Source organism: Pinus tabuliformis, chromosome 7 (assembly GCF_031772625.1).
Source record: "Pinus tabuliformis cultivar Carrire ecotype Pingquan chromosome 7, CPIR1, whole genome shotgun sequence".
Taxonomy (NCBI): Eukaryota; Viridiplantae; Streptophyta; class Pinopsida; order Pinales; family Pinaceae; genus Pinus; species Pinus tabuliformis.
The window spans coordinates 1,068,985,796-1,069,008,406 of record NC_142293.1 but is presented as its reverse complement, the minus strand read 5'-3'; the positions used below and the strand labels follow the sequence as shown (position 1 = coordinate 1,069,008,406).

General features: G+C 35.1%; 1 protein-coding gene across 3 annotated transcripts in view; it reads left to right on the top strand.

Annotated features, from left to right (window-relative positions):
- Positions 1–15,990: 15,990 nt before the first annotated feature.
- LOC149251306 (protein CLT1, chloroplastic-like) overlaps positions 15,991–22,611 on the top strand; it is a 241,659-nt gene continuing 235,038 nt past the window's right edge. For 2 of the 3 annotated variants that reach the window (XR_016266860.1, XM_089459346.1), the window contains exon 1: positions 15,991–16,512. Coding sequence is in view for 2 of the 3 variants with exons in the window: in XM_089459346.1 (XP_089315472.1) it covers positions 16,049–16,512 (464 nt within the window). In the remaining variant the exon portion in view is untranslated. The remainder of the gene's footprint in view (positions 16,513–22,611) is intronic. The other variant, XM_089459345.1, reaches the window with a different exon arrangement.

Below are 22,611 nucleotides of genomic sequence, written 5' to 3'. Positions count from 1 at the left end.
CCTTGAGTTCTCCTTAAACAGATGAAAACATTGATATTAAGCAAACTTAAAAGCAGAGCATGACAATCATGAATTCTACTTTAACACTTCATTTGCCTAATTTGCAGAAGGAAAAGTAAGAAGATGATTCACATAACAAACTTACAAGTACAAAGAGAAATACACCATCAATACATGTAACCACAGGAATCCCAAAAAGGACTGCAAAACCCTGGTCTTTCTTCCTTTGCCAAAATTGCAGAGATACAATGAGTAATACAATAGAGCTTTCTCCCTCAAGAGTCCAACCATGAAAATGACCAAGAAAGTACATAATATAGGCAATCTAACATCTTTCCTTGCCTCTAGGGGTCGAGCTCACTATCTTAGGATCTGTTTCAACCAATTCTAAATTGAGCACTGAAAACTAGGCAGTCAAAACAACTTGCCTCTATAAGCTAGGAAACCAATTCATTCATTAAATTTTTGCCTATCTCATGAATGAATCTTCTAGAAGAGATAAATAAGTGTCAAAATATCATAAAATTACATCATTTACAACAAGGAAGATCAAAATCCACTCCAAAAAGTCAAATCCAATCAAAACTGCGTTTTGTTGAGCTGTAGGTGCATTTCTGTGAAAATTGCCCAACACGTCGCGCCCTGATCCTGAACGCGTCGCGCGCCTTTGGAGCTACTTTTCAGGAACTTCCAGGTGTCCAAATGAGGCAAAAGTGGGCGTGTTGGAAAGGTCTGGATGTCTACTTTCCAGCCCAAGTGGAATTTCTGAATTTGGTGGCCATTTGCCCCTCCAAAATTGCAATCTCCCAAGACTGCTTCATGTGTGTCAAAAAGGTGGCAGAAAGTCATTTTTTGCTTGTTTTTTGACTTTCTGGAGGCCCAAAACTTGGTGAAATTTCTTGGAAATTGCTGAGACAGTGTATCTTTGCATGAAAAATCCAAAAATGCTGAGTTTTCTTGAAAAGGAGTTGCCCATCGAAAGGGTCGCGCGCAGCGCGCGACGTGTTGGGGAGGAAAACCTGTGTGTGGCACAAAAAATTCACAATTGACAAAATTTTCTCCAAATTTCTTGAAATTTGGGTTGGGAGTCCCCAATCAAGTACCATGCTCAGTCAAAGAGGCTTTGGCCAAAATTTGGAGTGGATCGGGCCTTTTTCTCCGTTTTAGTGCTTTGCTCAACCTCCTTGGATCTAGCGATTGTATTTTTGACATTTCTCTAAAACCATGACACCTGTGTAAAAAGTGAAGGAGGTTTCTTTTTCCTTTGGCATGTTTTGGACAAAAACCTCTCTCAGTTTTCCAAAATTCATCTTTGATTGCTCTGAAACATCTTTTGAGTGAAACTTATCCCGATGTGTGAAACAAGGAATTTTGTCGAAATGAAGCGAAATGAAGGGGATAAGAGGCTTCTAAATTCTTGGGGATATTTTTGGAAGTAGGGAGGGATGTTAGGAAGCAGGGGAAAGTGGAATCGTGGAGATTGAGTGAGGGGAAGTGGTCCAAAAGGGCAAAACACAGGCCCAACCTAGAAAATTGCCAGGTTGTAGCAAGAAACTAGGGTTTGTGCGAAAATGAGGAATTTGGCGGATCTAAGAGATGGGAAGCATTTAATAAGGTACTTTAAGGATAAGGGAAGGTGTATGAACATCAGGATACAAGTTTTGCCGATGATTTGACCGTCCAATAGAAATTACCTCCAAAACCTTAGGAGAGGGAAATGACCTTACTTAGGCGCAACTGAAGCATGAACAAGGTGTAAAATGACTCATTCGACACTGACATGATAATGACAACCCTATGAATGATGATAGACTCAGCAAAATGATGACATGGACCGACATTTGGACAACTTTGGAAGGAGTGAAAGCAAACCCTAGACCTAATGCCTAGTGACCAAATTTTGCTTGAAGACTTCACTGAAATGACAAAATTTGACCTTGACACTTCAAAATCACTTTGTAAGAGCACGTTTGATCACTGGAGGAAGGCTGGAAAGACTGACACTAACAAACCCTACGGGGTTTCCAGGGTACATCGGTGTTCAATGGTGTGATTGCCTTTTGTGTCAATTTGATGATGTTGAATACTTGATGATGTTGATTCTTTATTGGTTGCGATACTCATAATGCCCAAGTAAGAGATTAATGAATATGGTTAAGGAAAACATGAAATGGATGCAAGGTGGATGCAAGGTTCATTAGACAGTTTATGTTATTACACTACAACAGTAGTTGTTAAGGGTTATCTGTCTTACTGTTCTCTACTGTGTTTACTTTATGTACTAATGAACTTTATATCTAATGGTTAACGATGAATGTGGAGTTGTGAATTGGATAATTACTTGTGGTAATTTGTATAAAAATTCTAACTCCCTACCTTTTACATGCGAGGCTACGGGGTTTGTGACAAGTGGTATCAGAGCTAAAGGTTGTAGCACTGGCGCCTTTGGGAATTGGTAAGCGGAAAATAAATTGAGGTATGCCACCAGTGAGCATTAACTCAGGTATGAGTTTAATCATTCACATATTGATTTACATAGTACACTATTTTTGGCATGATAAGTGTGATTCGTGTTTAAACTGCTTTGAGTAGTAAGTAATAAAGTTGCTGCATAGCTATGTTCATGACATTATATTCCTAATGAGGATAAAATATATTGAAACTTTTGTCGCACTTAGAACAATATTGAACACTCATTGAGGAAAGTGACAATCAACTACCAACTTTTACTTTGCAAATATGGCAATAACAATGATTCATTTATTAAACAAAATTGAAGTTACAATGAATAAAACTTAATGAGTCAATGCATGAATATAAATTATGTGGAACATCCTTGGATAGGATGACAAATTATTTTAAAAGGACATTAGAAGAACCCCTTAGATATTGAAAACATGCAATGAGTCAAGCAGCGAGACTTGATTGTCATAACTAATTTCTGATTAAGTTTTGCCATGGTTTCATTAAGATGATTGGTAGTTGAGATTGGTTAGTGTTGTATGACTAACCCATAGAACTTATATGCATTAATTGAATTGGACTTAAGATTATTACAATTCGAAAACAAGTGAAGGTTGATTGATGTCACATGCATGGAATGTGTGTATGAAGATTCTTACTCTCTCTGTGCTATAGTTCCAGTTGTTTATGAGAAGAGTTCTTAATTTTATTCACCATGAGAATGCATGATGAATAGTATATGCTTATGTCCTAATAGATTTAATGATGATTACCCTCTAATTAATTGAAATCCATTAGCATGGTATGTGTTTATGTTAATCATTACTTGTTGGGAGATAAAAACCATTGGAGCCTCGATTTAATGATGGTTGAATTTATCTCTACTATGGGAATGATGGATTTCTTATGCATGTTGCATTCCAGTGTGAAGTTAATTGTAGAGGCATGTTCAGTGAGTAACATTTCTAGGACCCATTCATGGTATAATTACATGTGATAATTATTCATAAATAGACTACCTGTGTTAATACAGTTGTCAGTAAACTCTAACTACCTTCCCCAACTATAGATGCTTCCAAAGGAAATGGAAGCAAGGAGAAGGAAGAAGATCGTGCTGTAGGGATAGACGGAGATGGGAAAAAGACTCGCTAAGTCTTGTGATGACCAGATAGAGCAAGCTTTGAGTGTCAGAATCTTGCAGAAGACTCTAAGTCTGGGGATGACTAGATAGCGCTCGATGTGAATGTGAGTATTCCCTTGACCATGCTTAAGGAGTTGGAAAATGATAACTATAGTGTGTTGTTGTTAATGATTTTTGTAATGTCTCCTTGAAGTCACTATTCTGAAAAGGTCACATAGTAGTGTTATGATAGTTGTTGCATCTAGCATCAAGTGGTAACTCTGGTGCATGTGTGACACTTAGGAGATTATGCTTCTAATTGCATAAGTAGAGCAATTGCTTCCAGTAAGGGTGGTTTAATTTGTTAGTTATGCACGTTGAACCAAGGAAAAGATAAGTAACTATATTCTTTATATCAGGGGGTTGATTTCTATAGTAAAGATTGATTGTTTATATGTTTTCTTGGTAGAGAAAATATGATAATGCTTGCAGTAAAGATTGATTATTTTATATGTTTTCTTAGTAAAGAAAATAGGTAGTTCCTCCTAGAAAGACTACATGTGAGTCTTGTGTGAGAAATGCTTGTCTCATGTCATTTTTCTTGGAATAAAATCCTTGCTAAATATAGCCAAAGTATCTTCTTGAGAAAAGAAGATGAGGCATATAAACGTCCTGAGGACATAGCATGAAAGGTGGCCAAGTTTTTTCTTGAATTAAAATATGTATTTTTATTTGATAAAAGTTTCTTGGAAAATATATATATGCTAATTGCATTATGATTCTAGTTAGTTTCTAAGTTCTAGTGAAATGATTATGCATTACATGCATGATAAAGATAGCTAAAGATGTGCTTCTAGGCACATAGATATTCATTTCTAACTTTTTTGAAGAAAGAGTATATTACATATATACATAAATATAGTTTCATTCTAAGAGTGTGCATACTTCATGTATGAAGATGAAGGATTTTATGAGAGTTTTCTTGAAAATAAAAATAGAGGTTCTTTCCTTTAAAGACACATTAGAATAGTGTTCATACAAGAAACAAAATCCTTACTTGTTTCATGAAAAGAACTATGTGCAATGAAGTAAAGTAATTGTGTTAGGAAAAGACATGTTGCATAATGGTAGCTATTGTGACTTTGGAATTATGACTCTGTGGGTACATAGAGAAAGTGATCATGTTAACTTTCTTGAAGACAATAATCTTTTGAAGAGATTGTCTTGCTAGATAAGTTGTGTTGATTTCTTGATTTTGGATGGATAAGTAAATCTTGTTCTGTATCTTGATTTTTATGCATAAAGATGGATATCTTTAATAATTCCCTGAAAGGGAAGATAGAAGAATGAGGTTAAAATGACTTCCTTTAAGAAAGAGGTATGTAGTTTGTTGTATGAAATGATGGTAGTATTCTAGTGAAGGGCTTATATGATAAGCAATGGTATGCACAAAGATTAGTCATTGTGATAAAGAGTTATGTTCTTTGTATGTTAGAGAGATTATGTTTAATTATATTAACGATGCATGACCAAAGCTAGCCATAGTAAACGTAAGATAATACTCCATTAATGATGATTTGAATTAGGACAACGGACTATGGCAAAATTGGAAATGTTTAGATTATTAACTCAACTGTTGTTGACATTTATACATTAATGAATATTTGCATATGCTTTTATACATGACAATATTGTATGCATGAAAATGCTTGGAAATTGAATACGTGTTAACTGATGCATATTTATAACTAACGTTGCTGATGGGATTAAGTAGTGGTAGCTTAATGGCAACAAGAAAACTCATCACGTAAATTGCTGCAGTGTGAATTGCAATCATAAATGAGAAAGAATGATGTTATATGATATGCATGAATTATGTTATTTGGAAAATTTGCATGCATACAACATGTATGATAGATATGTTTCCCATCAATCTAGATGTTGTGGACCCATGATGAGGGATAAGTGTAAATGCATGGTGTACATGCATGTTTACTTTGTTAATGATAATGTTCAAATGGTTCATTACGTAAATTACTTTGAGAAAGAGTAATAAAGAGGAATTTAACATGCCAGACAGTTGCAGATAGTTGGGTTGATGGCAATTACCTGCCCGGAGGGGTTGACGGTACTTGTCTGCCCGGATATGCCTTGGGTTGATGGCAGTTACCTGCCCGGAGGGGTTGATGGTACTTGTCTGCCCGGATATGCCTTGGGTTGATGGCAGTTACCTGCCCGGAGGGGTTGATGGTACTTGTCTGCCCGGATATGCCTTGGGTTGATGGCAGTTACCTGCCCGGAGGGGTTGATGGTACTTGTCTGCCCGGATTTCCTCTCCCTAGAGATAAATTATCTCAATGAGGGAAAAGATTTTATGTGGACATTGGAATTCTTGAGCTGGTTGGCCAGTGGAATCCCATGTTAGACCTGGTAAGGTCTCTATCAAAGAAACTGTCTGGATGTGAAAATGACTCGATCTGGTTGTGGAAACTAGTTCCTATGGGTTGGGAATTCTTTAGTCTATTGTGGTCTCACAGCTAAAGGAATTAACTAATCAGCTATATGTTATGTTAAAAATGAATTTTACATATAGTTGTGTAAAATATGTTATGCACATTTAACAAGAAATGAGCTTAGTGCTCAATAAGGAGTAATTGGAAATTTTAATTCCTTTATTGTATTATTAATTTTGTGAACATCTTAGTGGGAGCTAAGACAGTTTTTGCTTGATGCAGTGATTGACTGTTTTGATGATTAGAGAGCTAGGTGCTCTTTTGGTACTTTTAGAAGTACTCAGTGGATGTCTTTAGTGAGAGTTACTTCAGTGTGCATGTGGAGCAATGATGAGCTCTTAAGTGCTTGTAAAAGTACTGTGATTTAAAAATCATCTAACATTGCACAACTGATTGCTAGTTAAAAGTATTTCATTTGACTCACAATATTATGACTAATACGATTGAATTTGTTTGTCAAACATTACAAGTTTGCTTACCATGGAGGGTTGATGGGTTGTCCAACCACTATTAAAATGCTTACGTGGAAGTGCTCGTGATTTTCAAGAGTAGACGGTAAGTAATGGTAAGTTGATATAGAGTTTGGTTTTTAAAATTTGAATAAGGGCCAAGTGGTGGCAATTAAAAGTTGCATATTTTTGCAATTACGAATGCTTCTGACTATTGATGCTTATAACTAATGATATTTCTTATGACTATATCATTACTATTTTGTTGTCATTTCTTGGAATGAAAACTTTGATTTTAAAGAGGAAGGACCACTTTTTGTGCGGTTTAGATGATTATACAATGAGTAAAATCTCAAGTTCTCAATGAAAGATGAACACCGAGGACGGTGTTCCTGTTAAGGGGGTGTTGGTATCATCCTAAGACCCTTTTTCCTTCCTAGAAACACATCATTTATCCATACATTTTCATCATTTGTCCCTCAAAATCCTTGAATATTGATTATTAATTGTTCTGTAGTTATTAAATTGCATAAGAATTAATTTAGGGGTTTTATGTTCCAGAATTAGAGGTTTTTGATGACATGACTACAGGAAGTACCCACAACCTGTAATGAGTTTACCGTTTGACATGTGGCGCAGCGGATGAGCGAGAACAAAAAGCATGGGCGAAAAGTGGAATGTCCAAGGATGGACAAACACCTATCTTCCATCCAAATCGAGCCTCCTATGCATGCGGTCAACTTCAGTCAAAGCAGGGTACTCTGGCGCATAAAAGCAGCAACAGCATCATTCTATTTTCATTTTGATTTTTGTTCTTTTTGAAACTTATGGTATGGAAACATTTTGCAAAAGCTATGTAATAAACGCGGCAACAACACTATGTACATTCACTGCATCGATGACATGGCTGTATGTACGCATGTTTAAATACAGTTGTTCAATGTTTTGAAGGTTAATCAGTTGTTGAAACATTTGCTCGGAACAGAGTTTTAGTTAATACACAGAACCCTTTACAGTCACAATGTGTGTTTACTCTTTTGCATTGGTTGATTGCTGAACGGTGGTAGTCAGTATACCCTTAGGCGCGGACGGGCCCTGCGTTCTTCGTTTGGTATACTGCTCTTCGTTTTGTTACATTTCAGTTTATATATATATATATGCACAGCGTTGTATTAGATTCGATTGATATGTTTGCACAACGTTGTATTGGATTCGATTTATGTATCACACAGGTTGCATCATAGTTTCAATTTACATAACTGTTGATTCACATAGCACACGGGTTGCAGTCATATAAGCTTTCGATTCCTTTATGTTTTGAGTTTCATTACATGTATATGGTGTGCGCATCCGAAGGGTTTATTGTTATGTTGAATGGTCAGCACTAGGATCTGGAACGAGAATCTTGTAAGGGATTTGGTCCTTGTGTGATTTACAGATGCATGCTCATAAACTCTGCCTCATTTCACAGTCTATTCATGTTCTTTTTATATAGTTTCATAGTGTAAATATCTTGCATGCTGTGTGTGTTTACTAAGCAAAGGTTTTCTGAGTGATACCTTTGTAAGGAGGTTAGAATCATTGCCACAGTCATACACAGGACTTAGATTCTTGGGTTGCTTTGATAGATGCATTTCATAACCAACATTATAGTCAAGTACATCAGTAGGGTAATCTAGGTGTGTGAAGGATAGGCTGCATATCACGGTCTTCCGTAAAGAAGCCTTGCAATTTACCTCACAATCACCTAGGCGGTAATTCTTTATGTCTATATATTTTAGACCACGCCTCTAAGCTTACGCACCTCGGTCGATATTAAATATAGAGTCCAGTCTAGCAGCCTAGCTGGAACCACTACAGGGGGGGAGTATGTAACATCCCTACCGTAATAACTCATCATAATAAACCGTTATGAAATATTTACGAGTTGGTTGTGAACCGATTCTTGTTCGTCGGAAACTGAAATCAAGAAATGACAGTTGGTTCTTGGGCGGAGGCTGGAGCTTTTTCATGCGGGAGATGAGGAGATCAAAAAAGGGAATAAGCGCTGCGTGCCTGCAGTTTTGGTTTTTACCACACGAAACCTGTTGCTTGGCTTCAATTGCAAGAATTACACTCATGCAATTCAGGGTATAGAATTGGCGATGGTTCTTTTAATGTTGCGATGGCTGTCTGGCCACCAGCAAGGCGTTTCTCTCTCCAGTTTTGCGTATTATACATCTTCTACTGCCCTTTAGTTCTGTTTTAGATTCGTTGGATCCGTTCGAGGGCCGCCTATATCTGTTCGCCTTCACTCAGTCCACGACTCGGCCTCAAGGACTCTGTAATGGCCACTTTGGATTGCAGGTCCTGGCGATCAATGGTGGCAGAATGTGGCAGAAGAGAGGTTGTGGCAGAAGATAGGTTGTGGTACTTCTTTCTGCAGGAGGAGGCCGGGAGATGTGGGAGGCTGTGCTTCTCGCCGTGACTTACATGCAGTCCAGTTCCCCTATCAGCTATTGTTTCAAGCTGCATTGCTGCAGCTGTTGTGCGCTCCATGTCTACAGCAGCTTCAGCTTGATGGTGATACAACTGAAGAGATAAGTATTTATGACAATCTTGGAAAACATAAGAGTTTATGTTAGTATTGTGAAATGAGTATGTGTTATTTGTTTATAGACATAGCTATTTTGGGTAAGGAAATGAATATGTGTTATTTTGTTTAATAGCTATTGCATTTTTGGAAAAGAAAATGCATATTAAAGGAATAGAAGTAAATATTGCATCTTTGGAAGGGAGAATGCATATTAAAGAAATAGAAGTTAATATTGCATTTATGGAAAAAAAAAGAATGCATATAAAGAAATTGAAGTTAAGTTGGATTTTTATATGGTAAAATACTAAGAAAGGGGATATGTGTTGCACACATCAAAGAAGGGCGATTATGATAAGTTATGGGATGCACTAAGGATTATCCATCGTGTTATAGAGGTATGTTCTTGTATGGACATAACTATTGAGTCATATTTCTTAGGAAAATAATGTGTGATTACCTTATGCTAACGTAACTATTATCTTAGTTTCTTGTTGAACGAGATGTGTAAGCACACGAGATTTGTGCTAGCTTTCATTAGAAAGGGTATCTATATGCATGCAGGAAGAGACAACAAGTTGTGTTAGTTTGCTTTACATGTTTGCAGGCAACAAAAGTAATGGCTAAAAGACTAGCTCTTTTGGTAAAAGTTTATGTAAATTTTCATGTAAGCAGATTATAACTGATGTTGTAGTTAGTCCCTTCAAGGGTATCCCTTAATGTTTTGTCCTCTACGAATATGTGCTTGAGCGAAGGGAAAATGCTAAATAATATGATTATTTATAAATGAAATCATGATGTCAATGTTGATAATGATAACATGGACTTGTAAAAACTAATGGTTAGATCTCTTAGAGAGAAATATGCATTAGTGTGAATAAGCATTGTGAAAAGTAGAACAAGAATTTACTTGAATATATGTACTAGTTAATTAGTATGTTATGCTTGCTCATGCAGATGAGTAGATGTTAAAAGATCACTTTTAGAGGTTGCTTAATGAATGATTAATACTGTATCTAATGTTGTTGCCAAAGCTTGTTGACAACTACATTGACAGGGAACGATGGCGGTTGGTGCCTAAGGAAAGTGATGTCTAACATTATGGCAGGAAAAGGATTATTGGTCCATGTAGATGAGTTCAAGTTGTAGGATCGTACATTGCTAGAACAATCATGCCACAAGGGATGTTGTATGTGGCGGTATGTAAATAAAAGATTACATGAAAACTGTATTAGCTTTTAGCTAGTTATGTGACAGCTTAATGATAATTCATTGTAATGATTTTAATAACAATGGCTAAGGGATGGAATCCCTTATAAGCCATTGAGTGAGGGGTGAAAACCCTCACGAGCGTTTAATAATAAGATTAAACGTTTGCTGGTTTTCACCCTACGGGGTTTCCAAGGTACATCGGTGTTCAATGGTGTGATTGCCTTTTGTGTCAATTTGATGATGTTGAATACTTGATGATGCTGATTCTTTACTGGTTGCGATACTCATAATGCCCAAGTAAGAGATTAATGAATATGGTTAAGGAAAACATGAAATGGATGCAAGGCGGATGCAAGGTTCATTAGACAATTTATGTTATTACACTATAGTAGTAGTTGTTAAGGGTTATGTGTCTTACTGTTCTCTATTGTGTTTACTTTATGTACTAATGAACTTTATATCTAATGGTTAACGATGAATGTGGAGTTGTGAATTGGATAATTACTTGTGGTAATTTGTATAAAAATTCTAACTCCCTACCTTTTACATGCGAGGCTACGGGGTTTGTGACAAGGTACTTGCAAGAAGACACTTCCTCCAAGTTACTATTGTCATACATAAAATTAGCAAAGTGTCCTTCTTGAATTTGATAATCATAACCTTTGTTTTGTCAGCGTTAATAGTCATACCCATGGTAGAGCAGAAATCCTTAAGAAATCTAAATTGCTTATCAAGATCAGATGGACACCTTGCGAGAAGAATATATTATAAATTATCCATCCTTGTTAAAGCATATATATTATGAATTATCCGTGCTTCTTTGAATATTTATTTGTACAATAATCATTATTTTAATTCTCTTTTTATTTATTTATTTTTATTATTATAAAAATTTAAATATTATTATTTTTAATAAATTCTATTTTACCATTATTTAATTTTCTGATGGAAAAAATATTCCATTCATTTATACTCCCTTTTATTTCATAACATTATATATAATAATCAATCCAACCAAAATTTATATAATCACATACCACCACATGAATTAATAACCTACTTTTAAAAATATTTTTATATATTTTGAATATTTAAATTATTATTTTTAATAAATTTTATTTTGCCATCATTTAATTTTCTATAATGGTGATGGAAAAATTTCCATTCATTTATACTCCCTTTTATTTCATAACATTATGTATAATAAATCAATCCAACCGAAGTTTATATAATCACTTCATGCCACCACATGAATTAGTAACCTACTTTTAAAGATGTTTTTATATATTGTGAATATTAATTTTTTTGGAAATCATGTTTTCAATGAATTTAAAAAAATAATAATTATTTATATATATAATTTAGATTAATTAAAAAAAATATAAATGTGATTTTTAAAATTGTAATTTAATTATTAATAATTATTAAGTGAATGATAGGAATTTAATCTTCATAAAATATTTTAGAATATTTTTAATAGTATAAATAACTCAAAAGTTAAGATTTATTTCCAAAATAGTTACACTTTTTTTTATCTTTTTAATTAAATTCATTAATTAAGAAATGTGTCATATAAAAATGAGTTATGAGTTTTTGGATGTGTTATCGATAAGCTCATGATATTGTCACAAAACCTATTTATTTACAAATTAAGAATTTCCATAATAAAGTGGAATGAATTATCGTAATTTAGAATCTTGTTACATGTTTTTTAATATATATATATATGTTTAGCTTATATATTAATTTTTTTAATCAATAATAATAATAATAATAAAATTATAAAATTATAATTTAATTAATTCTTAGGATTGTTGTTTTTTACTTTTTATTTTTATTTTATTTTAACAACTTAAAATATATGATTAAGTAATTCTTTTGATACTTATTGATATTTACTAGATATATAATTTATATGGTACTAATAATTATATCTCCCAATTACTTGAGATAAACTCAATTGATTATATTTTTTGAACAATGATAAATGGAAAATAAAACAAAAATAAAAATATTAATACCATTAAATCAAGAGAAGTATAACAATTATTTTAGCTAATCACCCAAACTATATACACAAAAACAATTAAAAAAAATAAAAAAAAAATAAAATTCATTTTAATTTTTTAATTATTATTATTATTTAATATTACTTTTATATTATATTTTTCAAAAAACAATTAAAAAAAATAAAATTCATTTTAATTTTTTAATTATTATTATTATTTAATATTACTTTTATATTTCATTTATATTATATTTTTTATTTTATTAAGGTATCTCACTCATTTTATATCTAAAATGTAATCCTTTATTTGATTAGTGTTCTACTTCTCTTTTAATATAAAGATTGCAGATAGTTTAACACTTTATTCACCTTTTTCTACCTTTCAATATTTATTTTGAGTTTGTTGTATGATTATTTTATTTCGAACTGTAAAGTGATACATCCTTCTTTTAATGTAAAGATAGTGTGATAGTGTACGACGCTTTTAAAAACCGTTTTTTAACTTAAAAGTATCGGAAGATCTATTTCATAAAAATGATTTAAAATTTATATGTCTTTGTAGTTCAAAGATTTGTAAGGTGTAATTTTTGTGATTGAGAAAATCTTGGTTCAATTAATAATAAACAGTTGAAGTTGAAGTTGAAGTCAATTTGTTATATTTTGAATTTGTTATTAATTTATGAATAAGATTTTTTACAATACTATGTGCCAATACCATGGCTTATCAATACCACATGCCCCAAAACCATAACTTATTTCAAAATTAAAGTATTTTATAACAATATGACATGATTCTTAACCATGAATATTCACCCCCACTTTATGGTGGATATTATTAACATGTAAATAGGCTTTGTTACAATACCATGGGCCAATACCATGACTTATCAATACCACATGCCCAAAAAACATAACTTATTTCACAATCAAAATATTTTATAAATATTTTATTTTAATTTAATTTTATAACATTTTTTTAATTAAATCTAAAAGGAAAAATGTTATAATTATTTTTGAGATATATCTAAACCCTCTATCCTCATAACTACTAAAAAGATTCCCATAGAAATTAAATCAAGGTTATAATAAAATTAAAAATGAGAATACTTTTATATATAAAGATGTGAAATTTATATAATATAAATAATATTATTAAGAACCAACATAGATCCATCTTAACTAAGGATCCAAGTGATGAGAGCAAGCAAATTGACTAACAATGATAAAGGAAAGATAGTGCATGATTGTTTTAAGTTTTTCATTATTGTATTTTTTTTTGACACGATTTGATCCGGATTTAAACAAGAACGCTTTCGGGTCCTAAACTTTCGGAGCCGTTTTGAGGCCCTAAACGACGTTTTTTGGGAAATCTACCGCCATCGATTTTTCTGTCAAAAAATCATCTTTTCCGTCGTAGTCCTCGGAGAGATCTTTCCAACGGGCTATCATGCGCGTCAAACAGAGATAATATGACCAATTTGCGACCCCGGGAAGTTGATGTACCAACTTACCTAGAAATGGGGCCTACAATTCGGCGTTTCATCTTCTAGGGTTAGGTTTTGGAATGTGAAGGGTTTTCCATTGTTTCTCAACAATAAATAGGCCTTCGAGTCTCATTGTAACACAGTTAAAAAAGGCATGTAGCCACCACATCTCTTCTCAGAGATAAGCTACCATCGCCCTAGCTGGTTTATTTCCATTTCTGTTTGTAAGCATATTTCAATATTTTACAGTAATGAAATGAAGTATTATTTCCGCTGCATATCTGTCTTTATAATTATCTCTATATTTTATTGCGTTCCTGTTTAAATCCGGATCATGATTGATCCAAAATATAGGTTTAATATTTTACAACTAAATGAGTTTTTTTTGTATTTTTTTTTTTAAACCCAATATCATGGAATCAATTTTAAGAGAGAGGGAGAGGGAGGGAAGGAGATAATGACAAAGTTGGAGAGAGAGAGAGAGAGAGTGATGGGGGGGTGAGAGGGAGGTGGGAGTGAGATGAAGGGAGAGAGGAGGGGAGAGAGAGAGAGAGAGTGTGTGAGGGGGGTGAGAGGGAGGTGGGAGTGAGATGAAGAGAGAGAGGAGGGGAGAGAGAGGAGAGAGGGAAAGAGAGAGAGAGATGGAGTTAGAGGGGGAGAGAGAGGGAGGAAAGAACAAATACATAAGGAGATAGAGATGGAGATAGGAAGAGAGTGACGGAGAGAGGAGAGGAGGGAAGATAGAAGGGGAGGGTAGAGAGAGGGGAATATAGAGATGGAGGGAAGAGAGAGAATGAGAGAGGGGGGGAGATAGTGACAAAGTTAGAGCGAATATAGAGAGAGAGTGATGGGGTGGGGGGAGAAAGTGAGGGAGGTGGGAGAGAATCACAAAGAGAGGAAGGAATAGAGAGGGGACTCAAGGGAGAGGGAGAGAGAGAGGGAGAGAGAGATGGAGTTGGAGTGGGAGAGAGAGGGAGGGAAGAAGAAATACATAGAGGGAGAAAAGTGGAGAGGGAGAGAGAGTGACAAGGGAGAGATGGAGAGAGAGTGAGGGAGAGAGGAGAGTAGGAGGGGAGAGAGAGAGGAGAGAGAGAGGGGGAGAAGAGAGAGTGTGTATGTTTGAGGGGTGAGATAGAGAGAAAGAATAAGAAAGAGATACACAGATACAAATATTGATATTATTTAGTATTATATAACCAACCTAGTTGCATCTTAACCTCGGAATCTATCAAGCACTGAAAGGGATCAAATCTCTCAAGGTGCAGGGTTAAGATGGATCTAGACTGGTTATAAAGAAAGATAAACATAGAACACACACCCACTTAGGTTACACAAAATCACAAATTTACAAACCATGGACAAAAATAAGTAAATCTAATGTTAAAAATGTTTATTGGGTTGAGAAACACTTTCTAATTAAATATAATAAAAAAATTGTAATATAATGTAATATCCTATAACATTTTAACTAAATCAAAATAATAATAAAATAAATAATATAATTATAATTAGAATTATTAATAAAATATTTTAATTAGTGAAATTATATTAATTTTTTTAATCAAAATAATAATAAAATAAATAATATAATTATAATTAGAATTATTAATAAAATATTTTAATTAATGAAATTATATTAATTTTTTTTAATAAATAATAATTAAACTAGCGTAAATTTATTTTAATTCAGAAATTAATTTTTTTTTTCACTTTACAAATAACTTATATCTCAAATATAAAAAATTTATTTTAAAAGAGATTTATATCTTTTTATTAAGATATACAACACCAACCTAGCGTGGGCAACCAAATTCATAATCATGGAAATATAACTCAATTGTGACATTCCAACCCGACCCGGGTGCAGTGTTTTTGTGGAAAGTAGCAGTCAAATTCAATATGATTGAAGTATAACTCAATTGTGACACTCCCGACCCGTGTGCAGTGTTTTATGTGAAACTAGCAGCACGCATGAATATCAATGTCAAACTGCGTAAGTTCCTTCCATAATTCCGTGTGCCCCACCCAGCAGAGCAGATGAGAGGATAAAATAATCCAAAAGGCCTTTCTACCACGACAATTGTAGATTCTAAAAGGTCGCCCGCCCCACCAGCTAAAAGCATGTCAATTTCCGGACTCCACCTGGCTATACCATCATTATTATTACAACAGTATATAAAGACATACACGCAGGTTGGACAGAGGTCTTCACCTCGAACCATTTGCCATGTTTTCCATCGGCCGTTACTCCAACACCAAACTGCCCGCCTGCTTTGACCCCCTTCGGGACACTAGGAGGACCATTTACCCCCTCGCTCACTTAAGTCCGCCTTCCAAAGTACGGTCATATGGGGAAGGGGACGATGATCGGCGATCTGTGCTCACTCTGCATGCTAGATCCTTGTTCAATCACAAGTGTATTGGAGGTGATCGGTCTTTACACAGGTCATGGTGGGACGACAGAGCCTCTGGGAATCGCACAGAGCCGATCGCCAGTGTTTCAGAGGGAGCAAGCATCCACGGGGTCAAGACTGCGAATGCTGACGTGATTACAAAGAGAAATTATTTAAAAGTGTTCATCGCTGCAACAATTACTGTCATGTTTGGTGTTGCCAACAGAGTTTTGTACAAATTGGCTTTGATTCCTTTGAAGGAATATCCTTTCTTCTTGGCCCAGATCGCTACTTTCGGGTAATTCTTCAATTCTTTTCAATTTTTCCTTTCTTTTTGGTCGTTTTCTTTTCTTTCTCTGGGCTGTCTTTGGCTTGTGTTTGTGGGTCTCATCTATGTAACTATAATTGTTGAATAATTCATCGGTTGCTAGTCTTTGCTTGCCTGTCACACCTTCATGCATGTTAAGCTAGACTCGTTTTTGAGCACTTCCTTAAAATCCTCTGATCGGACTGTTTGTGCCACTGGATATGGTTGGTGTGAACAGCCTTATCATTGGATTCTCACTTGATTGTTATCATTGGATGCTCACATATTTATGCTTCTCTGTTTTTGCTCAATAACGAAAGTACATCACGTAACATTTCTATATAATAATTAATGCTATGAAGTTACTTAAAGGTGATGAGATTTAGTCCAGAAAGGCCATATGTGCGCTTCTCTGTGAGCTAAGATTCATAAAAGTTCCAGGGTCTAGTCCCTGTTTACAGCAAAATTCCTCAGAGGACTACTTATCTAAGTACAGAAAAATTGATTATAACAGACATACAAATATAGCAGCCTAGTGTATTACAGATATGTAACCCAGTTCTATCTTGGAAAGGCATGGACCTCCTTGCCGCTAGAGGGAGCCTTGTTTTTTACCCCATTGCTTCCCCAAGAATATCCTTAGTGACTTCCATTCTTTTGTATCCCGTTCAAGGAGGAAATGCAAGACTAGTAGAAAATGTCTCCAATTATGAGAATCTATTTATGTTAGTAACTTTTTCAACAAAGAAGTCCCTAGGATGACATTACTATAACTTGCTTTTAAATCTGTTTATGTTCCACATCCATCATTTAGCTGGTCGAAAATCTACATCGAAATGCATTTCCAGATATGTTATGTTCTATCTTGATTGTGTAGTTGTCTGTCTCCTTAACATCCACTATAGATAGTCTTCAAGACTAATCATTACGGAGGTTAATAAAGCATTTCAAGTATACAAGATCCTTGGTTATGAGAAGATGCACACCACATATTTTGTCGAGTTTACATGTTGTTCAGAAGGTGTTTCTCCTTCAGCATGGCGTGTTCAGCAGTTTAGTGGCAGTCATGAAACCGTTGTGCAGAGATTGCTCGCTGTAGGAGTGAAGATTCACCAGTTATGGGCAGCTAACTGGGTTAGGCGCATGGATGCTGCAAGTTTGCATGTGCTACCTTTAGAGTGCTTTTCTAGATTTATAAGAAGGCGGTTGGCTGTGCCATCTGTAGCATACATTTCAACCTCTGGAGAGTGCTTTCTAGTTTAGTTTAGGTGCTAACTTTTTGTATGTAGAAAGTGTTTCTCAGTTCTGTTTTAAGGCACAGTGTCTAGTTTTAGGTAAAGCACATGGTATAGGAGGTTTCCAGATTTAGATTAGAGTGCACTTTCCAAGGAAAGGGGGCACTCTATCCTAGACGACATTCTCATTTAGGTTGGGTGTACTCTTCTAGGCAGCTATGGTTTTCTTTTCTAAATTAAGGTGTACTCCTGGGATGGTTCTCATTCATTGTAAAACCTAGCATACATTTTGAACCTCTGGAGAGTGCTTTCTAGTTTAGTTTAGGTGCTAACATTTTTGTATGCAGAAAGTGTTTCTCAGTTCTGTTTTAAGGCACAGTGTCTAATTTTAGGTAAAGCACATGGTTTAGGTGGTTTCCAGATTTAGATTAGAGTGCACTTTCCAAGGAAAGGGGGCACTCTATCCTAGGCGACATTCTCATGGAGGTTGGGTGTACTCTTCTAGGCAGCTATGGTTTTCTTTTCTACCAGTGTGTGTGGTCAGACAATTAGGGCTTGGAGCTATTGCATCGTGACTTTACTTTGACATAATAGAAGATATATGTGATTATGTGGTTCAGATTTTGTACTTGCTGTTCATATTTCAAAGATGTGTTTGGAGTTTTATTGTTTAGATTTCCTCTGTTTTGAGGAGTGCCCATCATTTTTCAGTTCTTAGCTTTAAGGTTTATATTTTTGAAGGGCAGCTATGCTTACCATGATCTGAAAATCTAAGCCCTGCTGATGTGATGGCTGTTAAGCCTCCAAAATTGCCTTCTTTTTGACAGTTTACCTTTTGCTTTTCACTCATTTTGCCACTTATTTTCATATCACTACACCTCTACCTTGAGTTAAAAGTTAACAGAGCTATATAAATGCAGTAATAAGGCAAATGTCCATTATCATCTCAAATCTATATGGTTTGCTTTATGAAATTGACTTGATTAGGCATAAGCTACTGAATCTTGCATATTCTGCAGCCCCTCTAACATTCTGCAGCTGATTCAAAGGTTCTGTAGGATTCCATGTGTTATAAATTAGCCGGAGCATATCCAAAGTTGTCAAATGATTCCAAGATGGAGACCCATCTGTCAGCCACAGGTGGGAGTTCATAGATTCAACACAACACATAAGTCAAACTCTTGGTCAAAGGAATGATTAGTGCACATGTAGGAGCAAAATATCAAGCGATTTAATATTGAATGAGATTTAATGATTTGAAGAAGTCACAATGGATTAAAGATGATAATGTGTCCTTTCACAATTCGCTTCTCTGATAGCAAATCGTGAAAAGGAAGAATCCCGTTCAATTTGAATAACTGAGATGTCAATTTAGATTCTAATTAATATCCAATAGACTCTTTAAGTTGTTATATATTGAAACTCTATAAACGCTTCATTGGGAAGTGAATGGATAGTCTAGAAGTTGATTTGAATTCATGAACTATTGTTATTTTGCAAACTTTGTATGCACCGCAGTAATACAATATCAGTTATGGTGCTCTTATAATTTCTGGTGGTTGATTTAATTGTGTGATCTGAAGTTTCCATTTACTCATGCATCTTAGGAGGGTCCCTTGCAGAAGTACAAGCTAGCTTAGTCTAGTTTTTGTTAATTTTAGATAACAATGGTATGTTCTATGCTTGCAACAATTACTTCAATGTCCTTTTATCAGCCCAATAACAATTTCCAATTTTCCACTTAATTATTAATAACAATCACATTAACCATTAATCACATTGACAATAACTGTAGATAGAACATAAACAATAAATGCAGAAGACAAGCCAAGACAAGAGAACACTAGTATGTGGCGAATGCCAAGGAAAACCCCAAGATGGGGAAACCCTTTGATCAATTCGTTTAATTATTATATCAAATGTTCAGCAGAGAGAGAGAGTACAATAATAGAGTCAAAGTCAAAATTGACTTGTCAAATCTATGTCCAAAACAACCCTGTCAAATCTGCAATTTTGTCCTTGGTCAAGAACAGTCATATCAGCAGCAGTGTGTGCCCTAACTAGTCAATGGTCAAGGGTCAAAATAGCCCCTTCACAGCTCGATCAAAGTGCATCCAACTCAGCCTCCTTAGCTGGTCAAAGTCAGCCCAAAACAGTCAACTTTGGAGCAGTCAAACCCAGTAAAAAAGTCAACTCTGCAGTCAAACAGGCCTGCATCAATGCAGGTCAAACAGCCTAGAAAATCTTGGTATTTGTGCCAATGAATGCGGCCTGTCCAAACAGAAAGTTTCCCACAAAAATCACAGTCAAAATCAGTCAAACAACCCTTGGTCAACGCTGGTCAAACCCTGCATCAGATCTGAAATTTGACCTCCTGAAATTTGTCCTCTTTTAGCCACACGTGTGAGAAGAAGAGCTACCCAATGAGTTGTACGAACCAATCAGATGAGGAGAAAGAAGAATGAGTTGAGTAGAGTTGATGAGGTGCCAAATGAGGTTGGAGGTCACTCTTATTTATATGAATCTATGTGGATGAAAAGACATTTCTCTTGGGCTTCATGAGCCTACATGATGGTGTAGCCAACCTTGACAATTTGCACATGTGTGGGCTTCATTTCGAAAACACATTTCTCCTTGTCCAAATTTAGTGATTTTTAGGTCGATTTTGGTCTTCTCGAACAGAGGAATTCAATGCAATAGTTATCTCCATCAAATGAGCTATCCAAAGTGGAATTTGGCCCTAGTTGCCAATTTTAACAATTTTTCTGTTAAAATTGGCAACTAGGGCCAAACTCTATATGAGTCATCTTATTTATGACTGCTGATATTTTTATTGGATTCCTCTCTCTGAGAAGTGTAGGATTGATCCAAAGATCATCCGATTCCAACATGTACAAATGAAATTAGGAATTTATTTTGATTATGGACAAATTGTCAAGGTCGCCCAGCAAACTTATGTAGGCTCAGAAGTCCAACAATCACGTCTATTCTTCCTCAACATTTGCTATAAATACATGATGCCTTAGCCTATTTGGACACACTCATCTTGGACACACTCATCTTCACACTTCTCTCTCTCTCTCCACACATCCGTCTGAAATTTCAGGAGAGTGAAATTTCAGGAGGCTGAAATTTCAGGAGGCTGAAATTTCAGGAAACCGTTTTGGACAGTTTGACCAAGCGTTGATCAGCATGTGTTGACCTCCTTTGACTGTGTTTTTGTGAGGGCCATCTCTGTTTGGGCAGGCCGCATTTCTGGGCACAGAAATCGAGGCTAAACATTGACTTTGACCAGCGTTGGCTGCAGCTAGGGCTGACCACAGGTGCACTGTTTGACCAAATTTTGACTGGGCTGTTTTTGCGCTGTTTTGAGGGCTGATTCATCTTGCTGTTTGGAGGCCGAAGTTGACTGAAGTTGACCAATTAGTTGAGGGTCAAATCTGCCCTGTTGACCAGCATTGACTTTTCTGGTTAGGGCTCTTTTGCTGCTGTCATAAATTATCAGATTTGTAAATTGTACTATCTCTCTCTACTGAACTGTTGAAGACCATAAGAAGAATTGATCAAGGGTTTCCCCACATTGGAGTTTGTCCCTGGCTGGTGCCACATCTTGTGTCTTCTTGTCTTGGCTTGTCTTCTACTGTGTATGTTTATGTTCTATCTGCATTTTACTATCATGTTAATGTGATTGCTAAACTGGATATTGATATTGGGCTAATTAAGAAATTGAAGTAAAATTGCTCTAAAGCATAGAACATACCATTGTTGCCTAAAACTAACATTTTCATTGCGAATTCATTTCATTTTCCATACTCTGTTTTTTTTAACTTCTTTAGATTCATGCTATGTTATGATTTAGTTAATATGCTCTTTCTATTCACTGATTTGTTTTTGTCTTCCTTTACAGGTCAAGCGCTTAAGTAAAACCATAAAACAATAAAAACATTGACCTTGCTTTTAGTCCTGATTTCAGTCTTTCATAAAGTTTCATTAGATGTTAAACTGCATAAGAATGAATTCTAATTGATGTACACATGCACATGATTTACAAAGTTCCAGTCTTTTAAGAGTTCATTGTTATTTCAATCGCCTTTAGAATAAAGATTTTGATTGCCTTGTAGAGTAGAGTTTATTTCTTGTTCATTAGAATATAAGTTTATTGCTTTCTCGATAGAATAGAACTCTACTGCTCTTCTAGAAATAGAAGTTTCATTGCTTTCCTAGAACAAAGTTTACTGCTTTCTAGATTAACAGACTTTCATAGATTAGATTGGATTCCATGTTCAATAGAATAGATTTGCATTTATGCTCAATAGGATAGATTTGCTTTCATGTTCAATAGAATAGATTTAAACAAGAATTAGAATAGCATTGTCACTTCAATTCAATAGATTAAAGAATTTCTGTGCTTTCTAGTTTAGATTTTTCTGCTTTCAATAAATTAATATTTTATTGAAGTCTTGTCTTGCTTTAGGATGTGTTGTGCGTACCGATTTTAGATATAATTTTGTAGATAGAATTTCATTTAAAGTTCTGCAAATTCATTTCAATAGATTAGATTGTTTTTTTATCAAAAGTTAGTTACCTAGCATATACAGTGCAAGTGTGCTTCATAAGAACACGAACCCTGGATTGATAATTTAATGCAAGTAATGTAAGAGACAATTAAATTACCCAACAAAGGCTTTCAAAGCAACATGCTACGACAAACAATCCAAGTGAAATATAACATTCCTTTTTGCAAGGAAAATTTTCCCCACCAATCCAAATCTCTCCCTCAACATCTCAAACTTCCCCTTTGCTAATGGCTTTGTCAATATGTCATGTTCCTTTTTCTGGTTTCCCTTATGGCGTG